The 22,382-nt window shown below is 57.2% G+C and overlaps 1 protein-coding gene across 1 annotated transcript in view; it reads right to left on the bottom strand.

The window, feature by feature from the left end:
- Positions 1-22,382, bottom strand: part of AGAP3 (ArfGAP with GTPase domain, ankyrin repeat and PH domain 3) — a 114,866-nt gene that overhangs the window by 28,478 nt on the left and 64,006 nt on the right. Inside the window, exons 10-11 of the mRNA XM_058020742.1 lie at positions 16,662-16,766; positions 11,714-11,876 (exon numbers count right to left, since the gene is read on the bottom strand). Coding sequence (XP_057876725.1) covers positions 11,714-11,876; positions 16,662-16,766 — 268 coding nt within the window. The remainder of the gene's footprint in view (positions 1-11,713; positions 11,877-16,661; positions 16,767-22,382) is intronic.

The following is a 22,382-nucleotide window of genomic DNA, read 5'->3' on the forward strand; positions in this document are numbered from 1 at the left end:
CCTCCTCCCTAGATGTGGTGGGCACAGAGTGTGATGTGGGCAGTGCGAGGCTGCCCCGAGAGCCCAGAGGCAATGGTGGCACAGCCCTGGTGTGGCTGCAGCCAGGGAATCTGGCATGCAAGGAGCTGGAGCACTTCCCATGAAGGCAGGAGGGTCACTTTGAGGGCTGCTCACAATTCATCACTGCTGGACCAGGAGCGCTGGCACAGGAGCCTCCACCACGGCTCCAGCTGGCTGTGCCAGGCCTCACCAGTGCCTCAGCCTCCTCTGCTGCAGCTTCCAGCTCCTGCTCAGCACCTACGCACTCCTTTATCAGGTTGCTGGTAATTTTATCACTTTTCAGACACACACACACAGACAGCTGCACAAACCACTGCAGCACCAGCAGCCAGCTCCTTCTCTTTGCTCCTTCCCCTTCTCACTATTGGGACAGAGAACAAACAGCTCATATCTCCTCTCCACCAAGACTGACATATTTTCAAGCAGTTCAACCTTCCTTTTAACTTTCTGGTATCCAGTAAAATATTCTCTAAAAACTCCTAATTACGCTTCACTTTTTACTTCCCTGTTTAAATTCCTTCTCCCAAAAGATCTGGCACGTAATTGCTTCCAGCTTGGTGAAATTGGCTCAGACACATTTTTGTGTGCATGTGTCTGTGCATGTGTTTAACGCTCTATTTGTGATGTGAATGTTACTTGCCTGAACAGCAGCACAATGCAGCCAAGTCACCTTTCCATAAGGCACTACTGAATTTAGTTTGGTGACTGGCTGCAGTGAGGATAACAGTGGTGTTGTCCCTGGGAGCTGCTCTGCTGTGTGGAACCAGCTTTCACAAAGTCCAGGGAAGCTTTAGTGCAACTTCATAAGGTCCCTCAGGGACTCTACTACGTTAATATCACTTACTCTCCAACACGTTACAAAGAATTATGTCAGAGAATCAAGGTGCTGGGAATGAGCAGCAGAAGCAGGTGGAGAAAGCAGGGTCTGTGTTCCAGATCACTCTGCTGCTCTGTGGCTGTGAAGAGAGGTGTCCTTACAAACCTGGAACGACAAGCTGCAGGAAATGTGCAAGGAACACAGTCTAACACACAGCCCAGAGCAGATCCCTGAGATCCCTGAGGTGGTGGTGGCGGGAGAGGGACAGGCAGCGCTGACACGGATCCCTGTCCCAGCAGGAACCTGCTCTGCGGCAGAGCTGCAGGAGGGAAGGAGCAGAGCCAGAACTTCTGGGCCTGCAGAGGAGTGTGGAGCTGGAGCAGCCCTGCAGGACCGATCACGAACAGCCCCTGTTCCTCTGCCCCAAGTGCAACTGGGAACGGGCCACTGGGGAGGCTGGAATTGCTCTATTTCCTGCACAACTCCTGTTTCTAGAGCCATTCACTCACACAGGGCTTTATCCAGCCCTGCCTGCTTTGGCCACAGAGGCTGCTTGGGGTGCAGCAGCACAAGCTCCTGGGGTGCATGAGTTGCAGGGCATGGAGCAGGCCCTGCTCTGTTTGGAGATGCCTGCTGGTGCTGAGCTCCCCCAGAGCTCTGGGACAGCTCCCTGTCCAGCAGCAGAGCAGGACTCTGGCCTGTGACCAGTCCCTCCCTGGCCCCTCTCCCTCCTGCAGCACAAGCCTGGGCTGCATGGATGGGAAAGCCTGGTTTGCTGGAGAAGGCTCCCAGTCCACTGGCCACCCCTCCAGCCCAGCCCTCCTGGCAGCACCAGGCAAGTTATTTACACTGAGATTTTCACAGGTGGCCACTAATTACATCCTTGTAGCTTTTCCAGGTGCCCCATGCAAGGAACCCGAGCCAGATGTTCCAGGATTCAGGATGCTGGGAGATACAGCTGCAGCCCCATGCCCACCTGGCTGCCCCGTGCCCACCTGGCTGCCCTGGACACCTTGGCCAGCCCTGGGCAGGGCTCTGATCACCATGGCACTCTGCTGCCTTGTGCTTCTCCCTCCCTGCTCCTCTGCTCCTTCCCTTCTCCAAGGCCTTTTCCCTGCTCAGCCCTCGCTGCATGGCTCCTTGGTGATCTGGTAAGGAATATCAACTCCCAGTAATTATCTCTAATTAGGGTTAGTGATTACACTGTTGGGTAGGAGAAAATGGGTCTCTGCTTTCCCCCTGGGGAGGGCAGGTAGAGCTGGCTGTGCAGGGGAAGCACCAGCAGCTCCCTCGTGCTCCCATGCCCTCCACGAGCCTGTGCCTGCCTGCACAGCCCTGGAGCTGCCTGCTCTGAGGGCAGGAGCCCTTCTGACGCAGCAGGACCTGACCCTGGCCCTGCAGCCCTCTGTGCAGCACCAGAACCAGGCACCAAGCATTGCTGTGCTGTCCTGCCTCGTGCCATCCCACCTGGCTGCAGCCACGCTCCTCCTCTTCCCACCGAGTCCTGACCATTTCCACCTTCCACTCAATGCAAAACTTTAAACCAGCAGCTCAAGCCTCACATTTGGATTCATCCTCCACCTTCAGACATGCAGATAAACATTCGTAAGAGGTTACTGTATGACTGTAATGGTGAATGTATAATATTTATAATATACATATGAATTTGCAGTATTTTATACATGATTCATGATGCAAAATATTAATTACAGATAAATTTTCCTAAATCTCTCATCTCAGCTTCGTCTTCAGACTACAAACAACCCTTTAACATATTATTGGGAAGGGCAGAAGTCCCACACTAAGGAACAGACGGACCCTCACCCTCTTCCTTTCAGCTCAGCATCCCCATGTCTGAGTTGCAGAACCCCAGTCAGGTTTGGGTCAGGAGTGACCTCAAAGATCCTGCACCTGCAGCCCTTCCCTGGCCTTGGCTGAGCACAGTGACCAACGCTGGGCTCCCACAGGCAGGCTCTACAGAAAGCCAGTGAGCACAGTGAGCCAGTGTCCCCACAGCTGGCACAGAACCAGCTGTGCACGGGCACTGCCCCCACCCCAGCAGCCCCTCAGGCCGGGGGGCACTGGGGGCCCTGCTCTGGCTTTCCCTCTGCTGCCCAGCTCCCACATCCTCCGTGCTCACAACAAAGAGCACAGAGGATGGGACCCACCTCTGAGCAGAACACAGAGCACGGAACACGAAACACCGAACACAGAACACAGAACAGAGAACACACAGAACACGCAACACACAGAGCACAGAACACTGAACGCAGAACACAGAGCACAGAACACACAGAACACACAGAACACACAGAACACACAGAACACAGAACACAACACAGAACACAGAACACACAGAGCACAGAACACTGAACACACAGAACAGAGAACACTGAACACAGAACACTGAACACAGAACACACAGCACAGAACACACAGAACACAGAGCACGGAACACGAAACACCGAACAGAGAACAGAGAACAGAGAACACACAGAACAGAGAACACTGAACACACAGAGCACAGAACACCGAACACAGAACACACAGAACACAGAGCACAGAACACACAGAACACAACACAGAACACAGAACACACAGCACAGAACACACAGAACACAGAGCACAGAACACACACAGCACAGAACACTGAACACAGAACACAGAGCACAGAGCACACAGAACACACACAGCACAGAACACACAGAACACAACACAGAACACACAGAACAGAAAACACAGAGCACAGAACAGAGCACAGAACACAGAGCACAGAACACACAGAACACAGAACACACAGAACACAACACAGAACACACAGAACACAGAATACAGAACACAAAACACACAGAACACACAGAACACACAACAGAGAACACAGAACACAGAGCACACAGAGCACAGAACACACAGAACACAGAACAGAGAACACACAGAACACACAGAGCACAGAACACAGAACACACAGAACACTGAACACAGAACACAGAGAGCACAGAACACACAGAACACAGAACAGAGAACACACAGAACACACAGAGCACAGAACACAGAGAGCACAGAACACAGAACACACAGAGCACAGAACACAGAACACACAGAGCACAGAACACAGGTGGCGGCCGTGGAGCCACTCATGTGCAGGGAGCAGAGCGGCTGTGGAACCACGGGCCAGTCCCAGGGACACCAGAGCCCATCCAGCCTTCCCTGCCAAGCGTGGAGCACAGGTGCAACTTGGGATGCTCCTGACACACGCCAGGGCAGGGTGACCCCAGCTGCTGGTGGGAGGGGAAGCAAAACCAACTTTGTTTCAGAAGTCAGAGCTGAGCCTTCCCTCCCGAGTGTCCATTTCCATTCTTTTGTAGGAGATTAATGACCCTGCTCTGACCTGAAGAATCTGTTGTGCAGCCACAACCAGGAGAAAGGCAGGAGATGATCCAGCAGCCTCCTGTCTGCCATGACCTGCACCACCCTGCTCTCGCTGCTCTTCTTCCCTCAATGTCATTGTCCCCCACGGCGAGCAGCGGTGTGCCAGGGAAACAGGTTTTCCCTTTTCTTTGTTAATTCTTCCCTCATTACATTTGAAATTCCACAATCAGTGTGCACTGTAATTGTCGAATTTGATGCTAATGATTAATGAATTAAACATGGATCCATCAATTAGTCCTCGGAGAATAATTCTGCATAAAGCAGCGGATAATGTAATTACAGTAACAAAGATAATGAGATGTTAACATCGACGGAGCCCGACGTGACATGATCACAGCAGGCTCAGCAACCCCGGCCTGGGGGAGCCAATCCCTCACTCTGCAGAGGAAGAGCATCGGGGGGCAGGGGCTGGCGGGGGGGCCGTGCCAGCGCGGCGCTCCCTGGCACCGGCACTGGCACCGCGTGCCAACGCGCACGGCCACCCGCCCCAGGGGCCACCCCGGAGCTGCCAGGCCCAGCAGGGACCCGGGGAGGACCCCGAGCTGCTGGGGACCCACACCGTGCCCTGCCACGCCGATGTTTGCAGGCACTGAGGCGGCACGGGCTCCCTCCCATGCTTCCCGGCACAGAGGCCCAGGGACGGGCACAGTGCCACGCTCTGTGCACCCACAGCTCCCCGCGGAGCCAGGGGTGGGTGCCAGCACACAGAGCCCGGCCCAGGGGCAGCTGCACCCGCGTCACCTCAGAGCAAACAGGAGCACCAGCCCAGCCCTGCATCCCAGGCAGCGCCTCCCACCAGCGCACACTCTGGGAAAGCTCTCCTGGAGGAGCTGCAGCAGAGATGCTGCAAAGCAGGAGGAGGAAGAGGACTCGCACTGGCACTGGCCCCAGCACACCTGCCAGACCATGCAGACTGTTCCTGAAGGGAGCTGGCCAGCAGCAGTGCCACCCAAAACCCTCCAGAGCTCCAGCTCCCAACTCCGTGCTGAGTCTGACTGACCCATCCTGCTCTGAGGACAAGGCGGCTGTCTGCCCTCTGGCACCACATCCCACGGGACACTCACCGACCTCAGCAAGCTGGAGAATCCCCTGCGAGCCCCCCAGAGTGGAGCAGAACTTTCCCCTTCAGCCTGCTCCCTTCACCCTAGTGCTCTGGCTCCCCCACGTTTGTTTCCTTCAGTCTCATCTCTGTGTGCTGCTGGAAACATCTTCAATTGCTGCCTGCAACACAACCACCTCTGCACTGCTGCAGCCTCTTCCTGCACTTCTCTTCACTTCCCCCTCCACACAGGCTTCCTGGTGCTCAGCTCTCAGAGTCTCTGCCATCCCCGAGCTGCAGAGCCAGCTGCTGTGCCCATGCATGGCTGTGCTCTGTGCATGGCTGTGCTCTGAGCATGGCTGTGCCCGTGCATGGCTGTGCTCGTGCATGGCTGTGCTCTGTGCATGGCTGTACTCTGAGCATGGCTGTGCTCGTGCATTGCTGTGTTCATGCATGGCTGTGCTCATGCATGGCTGTGCTCTGTGCATGGCTGTGTTCGTGTACTCTGTGCATGGCTGTGCTCTGTGCATGGCTGTGTTCCATGCATGGCTGTGCTCATGCATGGCTGTGCTCGTGCATGGCTGTGCTCCATGCATGGCTGTGCTCATGCATGGCTGTGTTCATGCATGGCTGTGCTCGTGCATGGCTGTGCTCTGTGCATGGCTGTGCCCGTGCATGGCTGTGCCCGTGCATGGCTGTGCTCCGTGCATGGCTGTGCTCCATGCATGGCTGTGCTCTGAGCATGCCTGTGCTCATGCATGGCTGTGCTCCGTGCATGGCTGTGCCCATGCATGGCTGTGCTCCATGCATGGCTGTGCTCCGTGCATGGCTGTGCTCTGTGCATGGCTGTGTTCTGTGCATGCCTGTGCTCCGTGCATGGCTGTGCTCTGTGCATGGCTGTGCTCTGTGCATGGCTGTGCCCGTGCATGGCTGTGCTCTGTGCATGGCTGTGCTCGTGCATGGCTGTGCTCGTGCATGGCTGTGCTCTGTGCATGCCTGTGCTCTGAGCATGCCTGTGCTCCGTGCATGGCTGTGCTCTGTGCATGGCTGTGCTCTGTGCATGGCTGTGCTCTGTGCATGGCTGTGCTCGTGCATGGCTGTGCTCGTGCATGCCTGTGCTCTGAGCATGGCTGTGTTCATGCATGGCCGTGCTCGTGCACGGCTGTGCTCTGTGCATGGCTGTGCTCGTGCATGGCTGTGCTCCATGCATGGCTGTGCTCATGCATGGCTGTGCTCGTGCAGGGCTGTGCTCGTGCATGGCTGTGCTCCATGCATGGCCGTGCTCGTGCATGGCTGTGCTCTGTGCATGGCTGTGCTCGTGCATGGCTGTGCTCCATGCATGGCTGTGCTCATGCATGGCTGTGCTCGTGCAGGGCTGTACTCTGAGCATGGCTGTGCTCGTGCATGGCTGTGCTCTGTGCATGGCTGTGCTCTGTGCATGCCTGTATTCATGCATGGCTGTGCTCGTGCATGGCTGTGCTCGTGCATGGCTGTGCTCTGTGCATGGCTGTGCTCGTGCATGCCTGTATTCATGCATGGCTGTGCTCGTGCATGGCTGTGCTCGTGCAGGGCTGTACTCTGAGCATGGCTGTGCTCGTGCATGGCTGTGTTCATGCATGGCTGTGCTCCGTGCATGGCTGTGCTCGTGCATGATTGTGTTCATGCATGGCTGTGCTCTGTGCATGGCTGTGCTCATGCACGGCTGTGCTCTGTGCATGCCTGTGCTCGTGCATGCCTGTGCTTGTGCATGGCTGTGCTCTGTGCATGGCTGTGCTCGTGCATGCCTGTGCTTGTGCATGGCTGTGTTCATGCATGGCTGTGCTCTGAGCATGCCTGTGTTCATGCATGGCTGTGCTCTGAGCATGGCTGTGCTCGTGCATGGCTGGGCTCTGAGCATGGCTGTGCTTGTGTACTCTGTGCATGCCTGTGCTCTGTGCATGCCTGTGTTCATGCATGGCTGGGCTCTGAGCATGGCTGTGCTCGTGTACTCTGTGCATGCCTGTGTTCATGCATGGCTGTGCTCGTGCATGCCTGTGCTCTGTGCATGCCTGTGTTCATGCATGCCTGTGCTCTGAGCATGGCTGTGCTCGTGTACTCTGTGCATGGCTGTGCTCTGTGCCACCCACAAACTGTCACAGGTGTCACAGAGCACGGGCCCAGCAGCTCCCTGCCCAGCTCCCCTTTGCCAGCCCTGGAGCAGTGCCTACAAACCCCTGTGCAGCACGGGCCCAGGGCTCAGCTGGGCTGAGGCTCTCCTGCTGACTGACGCTGTCTCTTGTGCCACCATCTCTCCCCCTCACTGAGGCCCCTCTCCATTACGAGCTGCCCTGGTTCCTGGAGCCAGAAACATGATGCAGCACAGACAAGGCTGGGGGAACGTGAGGAACCAGAGCAAGGGCGCACCTGGGGGCCGTGAGGGAGAGGGCAAGAGCAGAGGCATTCCAGCAGGAAGAGGAGCAGCAGGGATTGGAAGGAGACACAAAGGTGTGCAGTGCCACACCTCTAGTGAATACCTGCCCTCAGGCCACAGCACCTGTGAGCTCTGGAGGAGATCTGCTCATCCCCTTCCTGCCCTCTCCAGCCCAACCACTGCGGTGCTGCCATTGCCAAGGACACCTTCTATGGGACCAGGCTGCTCCAGGACCTGCCCGAACCGGCCCTGGACACTTCCAGCAATGGGGCAGCCACAGTTTCTCTGGCCAACCAGCGCCAGGACCTCACCACCCTCACATGGAAGAACTTCCTAATATCCAATCTCAATCTCCCCTCCTTCAGTGTAACATCATTCGCCCTTGTGCCGTGACTCCAGACCCTTGTCCAAGCTCCCTCTCCAGCTTCAGGCACTGAAGGGCTCTAAGGTCTCCCCTGGTTAACACCTCCAGCTCTCAGCCCATCTCTGGAGGAGAGGGCTCCAGCCCTTGGAGCATCTCCACGGCTTCCTCTGGACAAGGAGAACTCATCCAACCCAAAATAAAACCAAGCTAACTACAGTAAAGTCACGTTCTTGCATGGTTTAAACACTGGGGCACAGAGCCCGCACTGGTCTCACAAACACAAGTCCCTTCCTCATTCCTGCTGTATTTAGCTGGAAGATGTCTGTACCTGCTTTGGAGTTATTCTGAATCCTCACCAGAGCACTGCACTCATGTATTTCACCCACATACAGGGCAAGGTGAGACTCCAATTTTTTTTCTTCTCCTCCCCTCGATGTCCTTGGTCTTTCCTCACGCCAGGTAAGGCCAGTGCAGTGGACATCAGCCAGCCCAGTCACTCACCTTTGCAGAGTTCAGGTGACAGAGGAACCACAGACACTGCTCTGGACTCTAACCACTGGCCACCTGGCTTTGCCCAGAGGCTCCTGGGGCAGGACAGCAAATCCCTCCTGTCTCCAAAGTCTGTGTCCTCTGAAGATGAACCTGTGACTGACAAATAACTGCAAACCTTGAAGTGCTTCTTCTCCAGTTCCCAAAATATGTGTCAGATGAGAGATGCCCAGTGGATCCAGTAACAGTCTTATCCACAGTCCCAAAGGTGGCAAAACTGCGAGGTCACTGCTAATTTGAAGCCAGGCAGATTCTTCATCAACCCTAAATCCAGCCCTGGGCATTGCACAGGGGTAAGGGCACATCACCTCAGAGAGTCTGTGTCCCATCAGTGCCCCTGGTGACTGCATCCACTGCTACTGGGCTGGAGGCATCAGAGAGAGATTAAAAAATTGCCAGAAAAGCCTTTACTGATTGTGTACCAGACAAAAGCACCTCTGACACTGCAGGCACAGCCTGAGCCAGGCAGGACACACCTGGGTGTAAAGGGGCTGTGCTGGTGTGAGCCCTGCATGGACACACCTGGGTGTAAAGGGGCTGTGCTGGTGTGAGCCCTGCATGGACACACCTGGGTGTAAAGGGGCTGTCCTGGTGTGAGCCCTGCATGGACACACCTGGGTGTAAAGGGGCTGTGCTGGTGTGAGCCCTGCATGGACACACCTGGGTGTAAAGGGGCTGTCCTGGTGTGAGCCCTGCATGGACACACCTGGGTGTAAAGGGGCTGAGCCCTGCATGGACACACCTGGGTGTAAAGGGGCTGAGCCCTGCATGGACACACCTGGGTGTAAAGGGGCTGTGCTGGTGTGAGCCAGGACACACCTGGGTGTAAAGGGGATGAGCCCTGCATGGACACACCTGGGTGTAAAGGGGCTGTGCTAGTGTGAGCCCTGCGTGGACACACCTGGGTGTAAAGGGGCTGAGCCCTGCGTGGACACACCTGGGTGTAAAGGGGCTGAGCCCTGCGTGGACACACCTGGGTGTAAAGGGGCTGAGCCCTGCGTGGACACACCTGGGTGTAAAGGGGCTGTGCTGGTGTGAGCCCTGCATGCACACACCTGCTCTGGGCAGCCCAGAGCACTGCTCTGCTCCAGGGCCAGGGCACAGAGCCAGCAGGGATCGTAGAGCCACAGACCCTGCATGGCAGTGACCACTGTACCACAGGGCCCCACCATGCACACACACCCAACAGCACCCCAAGCTGCACTAAAGCACAGCTCAGAACAGAAAACTGTCTCATTCTAAAGGCTCAGGCAGTGCTGAGTCCAACTGCTCTCCAGAAAAAGGATTCCAACATTCACTCTCCCCTGCCAGGAACTGCATCTCCTCTCCCGTGCCACTGCTCTAGCTGCAGCCCCACGCTCTGAGCCTGCCCCAGCCCTGTGGCCCAGACTGCAGGGACACTCACACCACACGGGCTCCTGGGCACTGGCTTTCCAGCAGCAGGGATCCAGGTACAGGTACATGCCAGGGACATCCCAGCCTGCTCCCGAGAGGGACGGCCAGGAGGGATCAGCAATCCAGGCACATCCCAGGGACATCCCATCCTGCTCCTGAGAGGGATGGCCAGCAGGGTCCATCCAGGTCTATCCCATGCTGCTCCTGAGCCCAGCAGGACTGAGAGCACAGCTGGAAGTAGGACACAGTGCTAAGTGAGCACCTGGTTTGACATCAGCAGGAGCTACTCTGTGGTTTGAGTCCTTGCCCCAGCTCTGACACCTCTGCTAAGTCAGAGCTCAGGCACCTCTGACAGGCAGGCAGAGAAGTGTCCCTGTGCAGAATCAGGAGCTGTCCCTTGCTGGGCAATGCTGAGCGTGGGTGGTGGTGAGAGTGTCAGTGCACAGTGCAGAGCCAAGGCAAGAACAGGCAGAGCTGCATAGCCCTGGTCAGAACTGACAGTTTATCCACACATGACTTCTGACATGCCAAGAACAGCAGTTTGGGTTTGGAGGGCTCACAATGTCCTCCTTGGCACCATGAGAGCAGTGATGTTACTGTGCTCCATTCCGTGTCCATGTCCCCGTGTGGGTGATGCCAAGGACTCCAGCAGCTCCTGCCCCTCAGCCCAGCTGCATCCCAGCTCCCCTCAGCCCCAGGACACTCTGAAGCACTGTGCTGGCAGCAGCTGACCACGGGGCAGAGCCGGGGCACAGAGCAGGAGTGAACCAGATGGATGTGCCACCCAAGCTCACCCTGAGTACTGGACTTGGAGGGATTTCTGTGATCAGCAACACCACCAGCACGCCCCCAGCACCCCAAACAGAGCCTTCTCCATAACCTCTGCACCAGACTGTGCCAGCAGCTAGCTGGGAAAAAGGCAGGTGGGAGCTGCCCACCCTGGCAAGGACACCAGCCCCAAAGATGCAGTAAAGGCTCTGGGAAATGTGGGCAGGATGGTCCCAGTTCAACCCCTGGCAGGTGAGACCCTCCATGGTGGCAGCAGTGAGGAGGAGCATGGCAGGGGCTCTGTGAGAGGAGGAATGTGACAGAACCCTGTGAGAGGCCAGAGGGGCAGCCAGCCTCCAGTCTCACCTCACCACACTCTGGGGCAATCTTCAGTGAGCACACAGAGTGATGATCCCAAACCACATTTTCACCATTTCTCCAGGGAAAGGTAAGGAGGAAAGAGGGTCCCAGAACCAGGAAGAAACAGAACACAACTTGTCAGGAACCAAGAGCCTTGGGCTTTCCTTTGGTTTAGGGAGCAGCAGCTTCTACCACGTGTAGCAGACCACCAGCCTCAACACTGTCCTCAGGGTGAGGAAATTCCTCAGGGGTTCACACTGCCAGTTAAACCCTTTGACGTTTTTGTGTCCTGGACACCAGCCAGCACAAAATCCTAACAGGATTACCTCTTACCTGTAAAATCCTGAAAGGATTACCCAGGGAGCTCACAGGGACCTGCACAGCACTGCTAGCACCCACCACAGGGACTCCCCGAGGGTGGCGAAAGCGGGACACCCCAGAGGGGGCTCTGTCACCAGCCAAGGGCCGCTGGGGCGCTGTGGAGGGACAGCTGCTGCCCTGCGCCCCCGCACCAGCTCCTACCTGTGCCCGCTGCCAGCTGGGAGCTGCTCCTGTCCTTGGGCAGCCCGTTGGCCTTGGGGCTGGCGCCGGGCGCGGCCGTGGCGCGGGGCAGCCGCTTGCCCGGCACCTTCACCGTGGTCCGCAGCAGGTCGATCTCCTTGCCGTGCACGTTCTGCATGTAGTCCTGCAGAGGGGCACAAGGGGGGAGCGTCAGCCCTGCCCTGCCACAGAACAGCTGCCCATGCCCAGAGCCAGCACCGAGCCCTGCTGGGTGCCAGCACCAGCCTGTGTGACCAGAGACCAGACGGAGCCACAGGGCACACAGGGGGCCAGCACTGCCTCCTCATCATCCCCTGCTCAATCTCAGCACTCAACTGCAACAGCACACGATATATGATATGATTGATATGATATGATATGATATGATATGATATGATATGATATGATTGATAGAATAGAATAGAATAGAATAGAATAGAATAGAATAGAATAGAATAGAATAGAATAGAATTACAGCATAAGCAATGGGATACCTAAAAATTCCCTCTCAGGTCACAGCTGGGGTAAGAGAAACCCAAAACAGCAGAACTCAGGTGACTCTGTTGCTCATTCACCTGCAGAGCTACCCTGTTATTCAAAACTTGGTGCTTCCACCATTTCTTCTGGCAGACAATTCATTATACAGCCAAAAGCCTGTGAGCAGACTGTAACCATCACTCTGATCTCAGCTTTCAGTCAGAATGAGGGTGCAGACTCCCAGTCTCTCCCCAGCATTGTGTCCCTCGCTGTGCCTCCCACCCTCCCTGCCCCTGGGGTCCCGTGGTTCTTCCCCAGCCCTCTGTGATGAGGCCAGCTCCTCCTTGGGCTCGTGCCCTCCGAAGGGGAAGGCCCAACCAATGTTACAGGGGGAACTGTGGGTCAGATCCTGAGGGAGCAGGGACCAAACTGGAGCTCAAGGCTCTGGGAGGAACAGGGAGCTGCGGACCACATCCCTGGGTCCTCTGCTGCCATCAGGAGAGGAGCCACAGCTGTCCAGGGAGAGCTTGGGGCTGCTGTGGGCTGCTTGGGTTTACTCCAGTTCACAAGGAGGTCACCCAAAAGATTAACCCAGAGATGGTTCCTGTTTGTTTCCACATCCAGGAAGATAAACACAAGAACAAGCTCAGTTTAAGAGCAACAATCCTCCCATCCTGCACCCAAAAGCAGGTGACAGGGGCTGCACAGGCCCTGCTCTGCGCTCTCAGGTAGCTATTTGCAAGAATCATAGTGCCCCCACAGCACCTTCACATCCTGTCTGAACTCCTCTCTTCCCACTGCCCCCCTGCAGGCACCCTGCCCCAGAGCACCCCAAACCCGGGGCAGCACAGCCCCACACCCCCAGGCAGCACAGCCCCACAATCCTGACCCCAAACACCCCAAACCTGGGGCAGCACAGCCCCACAATCCTGACCCCCAAACACCCCAAACCTGGGGCAGCACAGCCCCACGCCCCCAGGCAGCACAGCCCCATGCTCCTGACCCCCATCCTGCCCCAGAGCACCCCAAACCCAGGGCAGCACAGCCCCGTGCCCCCAGGCAGCACACCCCACAATCCTGACCCCAAACACCCCAAACCCGGGGCAGCAGCACAGCCCCACGCCCCCGGGCAGCCTGGCCCCACACCCTGGCAGACTGGCACGGCCCGGGCACACAGCACCCGAGCTGCTCCCGGCTGGGGCCCGGCCGGTGCCAGCCCTGGGCAGGAGCCTGCGAGGGCTGGAGGATTTTCCCTCACTCAGCACAAGTGCCGCGGTCGCCGGCTGCCTGCCGGAGCGAGCGGTCACTGCCGCTCGCTTTTATTACCCACCATAAAACTGCAATTTCTTCCCAAGCCTCCTCGCTAATTACCCAGCCAGTTCTCTCATTTCATTTTATTACTGGAATTAACAACGAGTTCAAAGCGTGGAAAGCTATTAAGATGTGTGATTAAGCCACATTCAATTAGTTTCTACAAACAATTTAATTGATGTTGCAGATAGAATTAACAGAAGGTGATTGTGTGAATGGCTCCACTGGCTGCAAAATGGGAGCTGCTTCCCTGGCTCTGTGCAGCGCGGCCGGCGAGCCGGGGCTCAGCCACGCACCTTCCCAGCAGCACAATTCTCTCCAAGGCTTTGGGAAGTGATGGGAAACTGCACCGGGCTCTTCACACAACTCCTTCTTCTCCTTTCACTCAACACACTCATAGAAAGGCAGAACAGAGATGCAACAAGGAAAGCCCTGCTGGACCCCGGGATCAGGCCCCCAGCACTCCTGCCCCCATGCCAGGCATCCTGCTCGTCCCTGGAACCACCAATGCTCTGGAGCAGTGGCAGAGGTGGCACCTCGGGGCAGGAACCCACCACTGCCCCACAGCTCCCAGGCATGAGCTCAGTCTGAGCTCAAGGCAGATTTGCTTCCATCAGGGAAGCAATTCAGGGCCAGGGCCAGCTCACCAGCACGTGTTTTGCCAACTGTGACTGAAAACCCAGAGTTTACACCTGACTCCAGGGGAGGAAGCTTTCAAGTTGGGCTGGAGGTACCATGATCCAGATGCAGAAACAGGCTGAGTGATGAACTCCCAAAAGCAGATGAAGAGCTCCACCAGGAAGCTTTGGTTGGTAAAATCAGCACTGAGAGAGCCAGGCCCTGACCTCCATCCAATGGGGCATGGACACACCTGGCCAGATGTGCACTGGGCTGCTGATCTCTGAGGTCCCGACACCCACCCCAAGAGGGACAGGGAGAGAAGGTAACAGAGATGGAAGACAAGACAAGCCAGGAACTGCCCTGACTCATGCCAGGGAACAGCCACTGGGAACACAAAAAGGGCACAAAAATGCTCTGGGGCATTGAGCATCCTGATGGACAGGGAACACTCTCTTCCTGCAAGGCTCAGTCTGCTCTCAGGGACCCCTTTGCTGCACCCAGAATTCCACCATCCCCAGACACAAGGCAGCACAGGCAGGGAAGAAGCTGGGACTGCCCATCAATGGCAAGAACTGGATGCTGCACATCTCCTTGGCTGCCATTCCATGGTTTGTTCTGGCCCACAGCTCCCCCACCCGTGCCAGCCAGCCTGGGATCTGCTGCTGCTGCCACTCTGAAGGGACTGAAGGGCACGTGCCCATCCCTGGAGCACAGCTCTGCTCCATCCCTAACGTGCTCTGCTTGTGTCACCCTGTGAAAGGACATGGGAGCTTTGCCTCGGGCCACAGGGTGCAAATCCATCCAGCACCTCCCGATTCCCTCTGGAGGATGGGGAGGAGCAGACGCACTGGGACACCCTCCTCCTCCTGGATGAACCCCTCCAAGCAGGCTGTACAGCAGTGCCAGAAGGAAAGGGAGGCAGGGGGGCTTTGTGGATCAAACTGCAGTGGGGCACCATGGTGGGTGCCAGGGTCCTTTCCCCAGCTCCTGGGCAGGTGGTGCCACAGGGCAGCACACCAGGACAGAATCCCAGCCTTGTGGCAGGCAGGCTGGGCAGCCCCTGCTCTGCGCCCACGAGTAATCCACCCTCGCTGTAGGTAAACACACCCAGCAATCCAGCTCCTATCTCAGGGGCAAGGTTCAGAGCTCCTCCTGGAGCCAGGCAGGAGAGGCCAGCTGGCATCACCCTCTGCAACGGGCTGGGGATCACCAGTGGCACCAGCTGGAAGCAAACCAGATCTTTTCCCAGGGCAACGCAGTAATGAAATGAAACACTGAAGTGCAGGATGGAAAGCAAGTGGCATCAATCTCGATCACCCCCTGAGGAAGGAATGGTGAAAAAGGAGAGAAACCTGGTGTGTGGCAGCAGCAGCATCTGAGAGTAGCTAAACAATAGCCCAGAAATTGCTCTCCCTCCAGAGCTGATGGTAATAGCATGGCAATTTCCACGGTGGAAATGTGATAAGCCCATACACAGGGGGGAACAGGTGAGCACACACACAGAGATGGCAGCAGCAGCCGCTCCCTCCTGGCTTGGTAAACTGAAGACCAAAATCTGGGGTTACAAACTTAGAGAACTGCACAGTACATCACAGTATGGGGACTGAGGGCTCTAAGAAAAAGCTCCAACAGATCAGGGAAAGGAAATGCAATGGTTGGGTCTCTAGCTCAGGGACAGGAGGGTCCAGGAGCTGGAGCTGAATAACTGAGCAAGGTAACCCAGGAGTGATGGTGCATGGTGAGCAATGAGGAGAAAGACTCTGAGGCTCAGGACACTCTAACAGCCCACATCTGAGGAGATCAGGGACACTCTGAGGGCCTGAAAACATTCACAAGAGCTGCAGCACCTTGTTCTTCTCCTTGCAGCCCCTAAAGCACCGCGTGCCCCCAGCCACCATCCGTCTGTCTGTCCTGAGGCAGCACGGCCCTGGCAGAGGGGCTGGGCCTGTGTCACAGGTGTGTCTGTCCGTGCAGGCTGCTGCAGCAGCACACTGTGCTCACGAGGGAAGGGGAAGAAGCCATTAGCCCCACAGTGGGGAGGCGACAGAGACGGATGGGGCGGCAGCTGCGCGCCTGAGCCGAGCGGCTCCGAGGGCAGCGGGCTCTGCACAGACAGCCCCTCTCCATTACACAACACCCAGCAGCCAGGAAAATCCCTGCACACCCCATGGCACCGGCAGATAAACTGCAAGGAGCTCTCTGCCTGCTCCTCACCCGGCTGCAGGGCAGGCCCTGCTCTAAAGGACTGAGCAGGCAAACAGGAGCGAACTGCAGCTCCTGGGGTAACCCTGCACAGAGCAAGCTTCCACCAGCCTGACACTGAACAGCCCGCAGGACAGAGGCTCCCCCAGGCCCTGGTGAAACCAGGTCTGCTGAAAATGCTGCCTGGAGTGGCCAGCACAGAGCCCCTGCACAGGGCAAAGCCCAGAACCTCCACCTGCGACCCAGCCCTTCCCAGCCCCTCTGTGCATGGAGGACACCGTGCTGTCCCACCCTGCTCCCGGCTCAGCCCACGACTCACGTGCAGGCTGGGGTGGTAGGTGAGGACCCCGTTGTCACACAGCGTCACGTACTTCTTCTTCCACTCCTTGTTGAGGGACTTGCCGCTGCGTTTGAGGAGAATGCCCTGAAAGAGAAGAGTCAGAGTCTCGAGTGGTGTTTGATGCAGGCACCTCATGCTCACTCCAGCACTGCCCCTTGCAGACGGGTCTTTGAGCAGAAACAACGAGCAGGCTCAAGGAAACATCCTCCAGGCTGGCTTTCCCACATCCCCTGGGCTGCACTCTTTCCTTACCAGCCCCCAGGCCCACAGACAGCCCCTGCCTTTAGGGACAAGGGTCTCCACATGTCAGTGACAGTGTTCAGGCCCTCTGAGGGACCCATCACGTCCTCTGGAGTCCCAAACCACCACTGTTCCCTTGCTGAAGGGCAGTGCCCACACGGGGCAGGAGCCAGCCTCCCCACCACAGACACACACTGCTCCCAGACCTTCTCCAGCACCCAAGGAGCAGAGGGGTGGTCAAGGCAGGGAAAACTGGGCACAGGCAGGAGCTGATTGAGAAACAGCACTCCAAATACAGGTCTCTCCCAAGGGATGCACATTTCTTGCTTGCTTGTGATTCTGAGAGCTGTCAAACAGAGTAGGGATGGACACATCCCAGAGGGAGTGCAGGGCCTGGGCAGCTGAGAGTCAGGTCATCCCCTTTTCCCATCAGGATTTTACCTGGGAGCCACCCTGCTGTCGCTGGCACCACACTCCCAGGGCCAGGAAATGATGGCACTCAGATAACCCAGACCTAACCCCATTGATCTGAACCAAAGCTCACAGCATGACCGTCATCCTCCTCTCCCCACTCATTTCTGCCTCCCCAAGAAATCCACCTGCAGCAGCACTTTATCCTGTACCAGGTAAGGACACAGGTGGAGAGGGAGAAGGAAACTGGGGAGGACAGCAGGTGCAAGGGCTCTGGAGCAGGGAGAGCACATCAGGCACTGTGTCAGCAGGGAGGGAAACACAGCACGGGGGACAAAAGCAGGAATGAGTAACAAAGTCTGGGAAAAAGCTGGCCCTACCAACTGCCGGGCCTGGCCCCTCTGCAAGCGCTGTCTGCACTGACACCCAGACTGCCTGCTCCTAACTTGGCAAAAACCTGGGCAGAAAGCCTCAGCCCTGCCAGCCTGGCATGCTTGGGGGCCCTGTCCCAGCGCCTGGAGACCGAGCTGCTGCTCCTGCAGGGTGCAAAGGCCCAGCACAAAGTGGAGGGGGGACAGCACTCCCAGACAGGAGCGTGAAATCAGCAATAAATGGTGCACAGCAGGCAGAGCCCCTGTGAGCACTGCAGCTCACTGCTCCCAGCAAACACGGGGACAAGGAGCTACCCTCCACACAGGCAGGCATGGAACAGCAAAGCAGAGTGGCTGGGCAAAGCTCTGTGTGGGCAGGATCAGAGCCCTCAGGAGCTCAGAGGACAGGAGCTGAAGGATCCGCAGAGCCAGAAGGTGCTGATGAGAACAGGGCACGGAATGTGGCAGCTGGCTGACAGCTCCTGCCCTGCCAAGGGGCAAGCAACAACCCTGGAATCACAGCAGGAGAGGAGAGGAGAGGAGAGGAGAGGAGAGGAGAGGAGAGGAGAGGAGAGGAGAGGAGAGGAGAGGAGAGGAGAGGAGAGGAGAGGAGAGGAGAGGAGAGGAGAGGAGAGGAGAGGAGAGGAGAGGAGAGGAGAGGAGAGGAGAGGAGAGGAGAGGAGAGGAGAGGAGAGGAGAGGAGAGGAGAGGAGAGGAGAGGAGAGGAGAGGAGAGGAGAGGAGAGGAGAGGAGAGGAGAGGAGAGGAGAGGAGAGGAGAGGAGAGGAGAGGAGAGGAGAGGAGAGGAGAGGAGAGGAGAGGAGAGGAGAGGAGAGGAGAGGAGAGGAGAGGAGAGGAGAGGAGAGGAGAGGAGAGGAGGAGCCAATGCCAGCTGGTGCAAACAGGGCATTAGAGGAGCCTGGTTCTCTGTGTAAAACACACTCTCTGATGGCAGGAGTGACTGTGCTGACAAGTGTTTTTAGCTTTCTGTCAGGTCTTTAACTGAGCAACAACCCTCCTCAACACCAGTTGTACAAAACCCACAGAGCCAGCCATGAATGCAATGAGATCTAGCCAACTGGTCTCAAAACACACCCATGTCTGAGAACAAGCATGGTTATAAAGGGCAAACCTGTGTCCAGCAGGACTTATAGAGGCCCAGCCAACCTGCATCTGATTCAGACCAGCTCCTCAACGTCTTGCTCAAATGAACTCCAAGAAAACATAAAGCCAGAAAACCAGTTTAACACCCACCAGCTCACCCAGGTAAACGGTGAATTCTCTGTAATTCAGAACATTTGTTTCTTATCTTTCAAACAAATCCTCTCCAGATCAGGCTGAAGTTACAGATCCCACTCAAAGTCACTGTGTGGAATTCTCTGGCTTCTGAGTGTGACAGTTCCTCCTGGACACAGAGATCTCTTCTGGGCATGAAGATCCCTCCTGGGCATGATGATCCCCCTTGTTGCCCTAAACCCAGCTCAGTTCCAGTCTGACCCTGACCCTATAGCTCCTCTGCTCCCCTCGATGCGAGTCCAACCTGATGCCCCCTGATGCTACAGAACACTCACTCCAGCCCTGCCAGCCTGCCCCAAACTGCTCTGTGCCTGCAGAGAACAGCTTGCAGCCCTTGGGTCAGCCCCAAACCTGCAGCTTGGCCAGCTGTAGCGCAACCAAAGTGAGAGCTGGAAGCAGGGCCCGGCACTGCAGCCCCTTTGTGCAGGGGAACAGCCCAGGCTGAGTGCCCACGAGCTGCGGGGCAGGCTCCTCGTGCCCCAGAGCCCTGTGCCGGCACACGGCGCTTCCCTGTGCACCCCTGGAGGACCCACAGGCAGGAGCTCTGCCAGATCCCCTCCCCTGGCACACACACAGCGAGGGGAGCCCAGCACCGCTGCTCGGGCTGTGCCGGGCTGGGCTGAGCTGGGCTGGGCTGCGCTCACTAAAAGCAGCAGCGGCAATATGCAGCGTAATGAAGCAGGGAGTGGTGATGGCCCCCAGAGGACTCGTTTACTCCACAAATCTCCCTTCCACTCACTTTTTGCTAAGAATTTTAACACCAAACTTAATTGTGAAGTCGCGTATTGATTGGAAAATGCAAATGGCAATTTAAATGTAATCTAAGCTCCCAGCATGATCCCAGCTCCCAAGGAGGAGGAGTCGCCCGCCCTGGGCCCCGCTGGAGCGCACGGCCCGAGCAGAGCCAGGCCAGGGGCCGGGGCAGCCCGGGGCTGCCAGCACGCCCCGCGCAGCCTTCCCACACAGAGCTGGAGATGTGCAATCAGGAGCTCATTCCTGCCAACACACAGCTGAGGAAGCTTCCTCTGCCGGCCTCATTGACCCAGATCTCAGAGACAAGGGTCCAGATACGAGGGAGCCCTTCAGCCCTGCAGGACCGTCACCAAAAGGACACTCCAGCACACCGAGCCCTGGCACACAGCAGCCCTGGCAGAGGCACCAGCTGCCTGCAGGGTGCGTGGCTGCTGCTCCAGGTGCGGGGGGCCCCAACACCCACGGTCTCTCCTGTCCCCTTGGGGAGCTCCATCTTTTCCAGATGTGCACAAGGGAGACAGATCAGGTCACCCAGAGGTGCTGTGCTGCAGAAGGCAGTGACAAGTGACAGCCAAGCACCCTGCAGTAGCAGCACACATCCCTCCTCAGCCAAGGCTCCCAGGGCTTCTCTTTTTCAGCTCCCAGCCGTGCCTGCTGCTCCCTGGCTCCACGCAAGCCCCAGACCCCACTGTGTGCTGTCAGTGCCTCCCAGTGCTTGTTCTGTGCTCACAGGGAGCAGGAAGGATCGTGGATCACAGGGACTGCAGCCCTGGGTGAGCCTGCTGCCCCTAGCACCTGCTGCCCTCAGCCCTGGGCTGGCAGTGTGAGCACAGCCCAGCCTCCTCCTCCCAAATGTCCTCAGCCCTGGCACGGCAGTGCCCAGCTCCTCTCCCTGCTGCCCCCAGCCTTGGCACTGTGAGCACAGCCCAGCTCCTCTCCCAGCTCTCCCCAGGTGACCCGCCAGCAGCCCCAGCACCAACCGTGCCAGCCCAGCCCAGCCCAGCGGTGCCCATGCCCAGGGAAGCCAGAGCTGGCCACAGAGCCGGGCAGCAGACCCTGCCCACGTGTCACCCACTGCCCCAAACCCCACAGCTGCTCTGCTCCTAGGGCCCAGCACCAACGAGTGGTCTAAGAGGGAAACCAGCTAAAGGCCCCACTGCCCCACTGCCTCTCAGAGACAGCAAGCAGTGAGACCGCCACCATCCTCCAGAAGGGGCAGCTCCACACCAGAGCAACCATGCCCTGTCCTGAATCTCTGATACAGAGCCGCACCTCTGGAGAGCCTTTGCTCCCCTCCCTGTTGGTGGTACCAAGCCATCACTCCCTGTGGCCTAGGGTCACAGCAGGAATGTGCCAAACTCTAGTGCTGACCTCACTACGGACCCCCAACAAGCCCTTCCCCACGAGCCACATGTTGGTATCTGCTGGAACAAGATAGTGTGAACCTGGCAAACACCATTTCCCCCACGTATGTTCCTGTAAAAACACTGCCAGGATCTCTGTGGAACCACCTCCAGCAACTCTGGCTAGAAAAGGTGCCAGTCCTGAGCCCGGCATGGACCTGGATGTCCCATGGGAACTCTGCTCCAGGCTCTCCTCGTGAGCTGCTGCTGCTGTGAACTGGTTCCTGTGCTTATTCCTGAACCAGGCAGAGGTTTGGCATCTCCTCCTCCTTGCAAAGCCCAGAAAGAATGTACAGAGGTTGTGTTTGCAGAGCTGGGCCTCTGTCGGTCCCAATTCTCCCCATTTCACACAGGGACACCATGGAATGCCTTAATCCCACTAAGCCAACACAGCCTCCAGTGACCAGGTAAGGCCAGGCCCTGTCAGCAGCACAGAGACACAGGAGCAGATGAAGAATCATCCTGCAGGTAAAGAATCATCCTGCAGATGAAGAATCATCCTGCAGGTAAAGAATCATCCTGCAGGTGAAGAATCATCCTGCAGGTAAAGAATCATCCTGCAGGTAAAGAATCATCCTGCCCTGCTGAGTGGATCCTGGAGAAAGGAACCCAGCAGTCCAGGCACAAGAGGCTGTCAGGCCCCTCTCAGGACCAGCCCTCGCAGGCAGCAGCAGGGGAACCAAACCAGGTCTGTCTCACTGAGGGCTCCAGCTGCTCTACCTCACCACAGAACAGCCACCCACCAGTTCCCCTCTGCCCAGGATGGGCTGACCCCCATGGGCACTGCCACTGCCCACCAACAACAACCCACTGCAATCAACAACCCACCTCATGGCAGCGACCTCCACACCAGCAATGACCCACCACAAACAATAACCCACTGCACACCAACAACAACCCACTGCAATCAACAACCCACCTCATGGCAATGACCCCCACGCCAATAACGACCCACTACAAACAACGACCCAACAATGCCCCACCACAAACAGCGATCCACTGCACACCAACAACTGCTGTATTGCACTAAATACCAGTTCAACCTTACAAACAATGACCTACTGCACACCAACTGTTGTATTGCCCTAAATACCAGTTCTATCTCACAAACAGTGACCCACCACAAACAGAGACCCACTGCACACCAACAACTGTTGTATTGCCCCAAATACCAGCTGAATCTGACAGAGACCCCCTGCACACGCAGAGGCCGTGTGCTGCAGGGAG

The sequence above is a fragment of the Melospiza georgiana genome, chromosome 1 (genome assembly GCF_028018845.1).
Source record: "Melospiza georgiana isolate bMelGeo1 chromosome 1, bMelGeo1.pri, whole genome shotgun sequence".
NCBI lineage: Eukaryota > Metazoa > Chordata > Aves > Passeriformes > Passerellidae > Melospiza > Melospiza georgiana.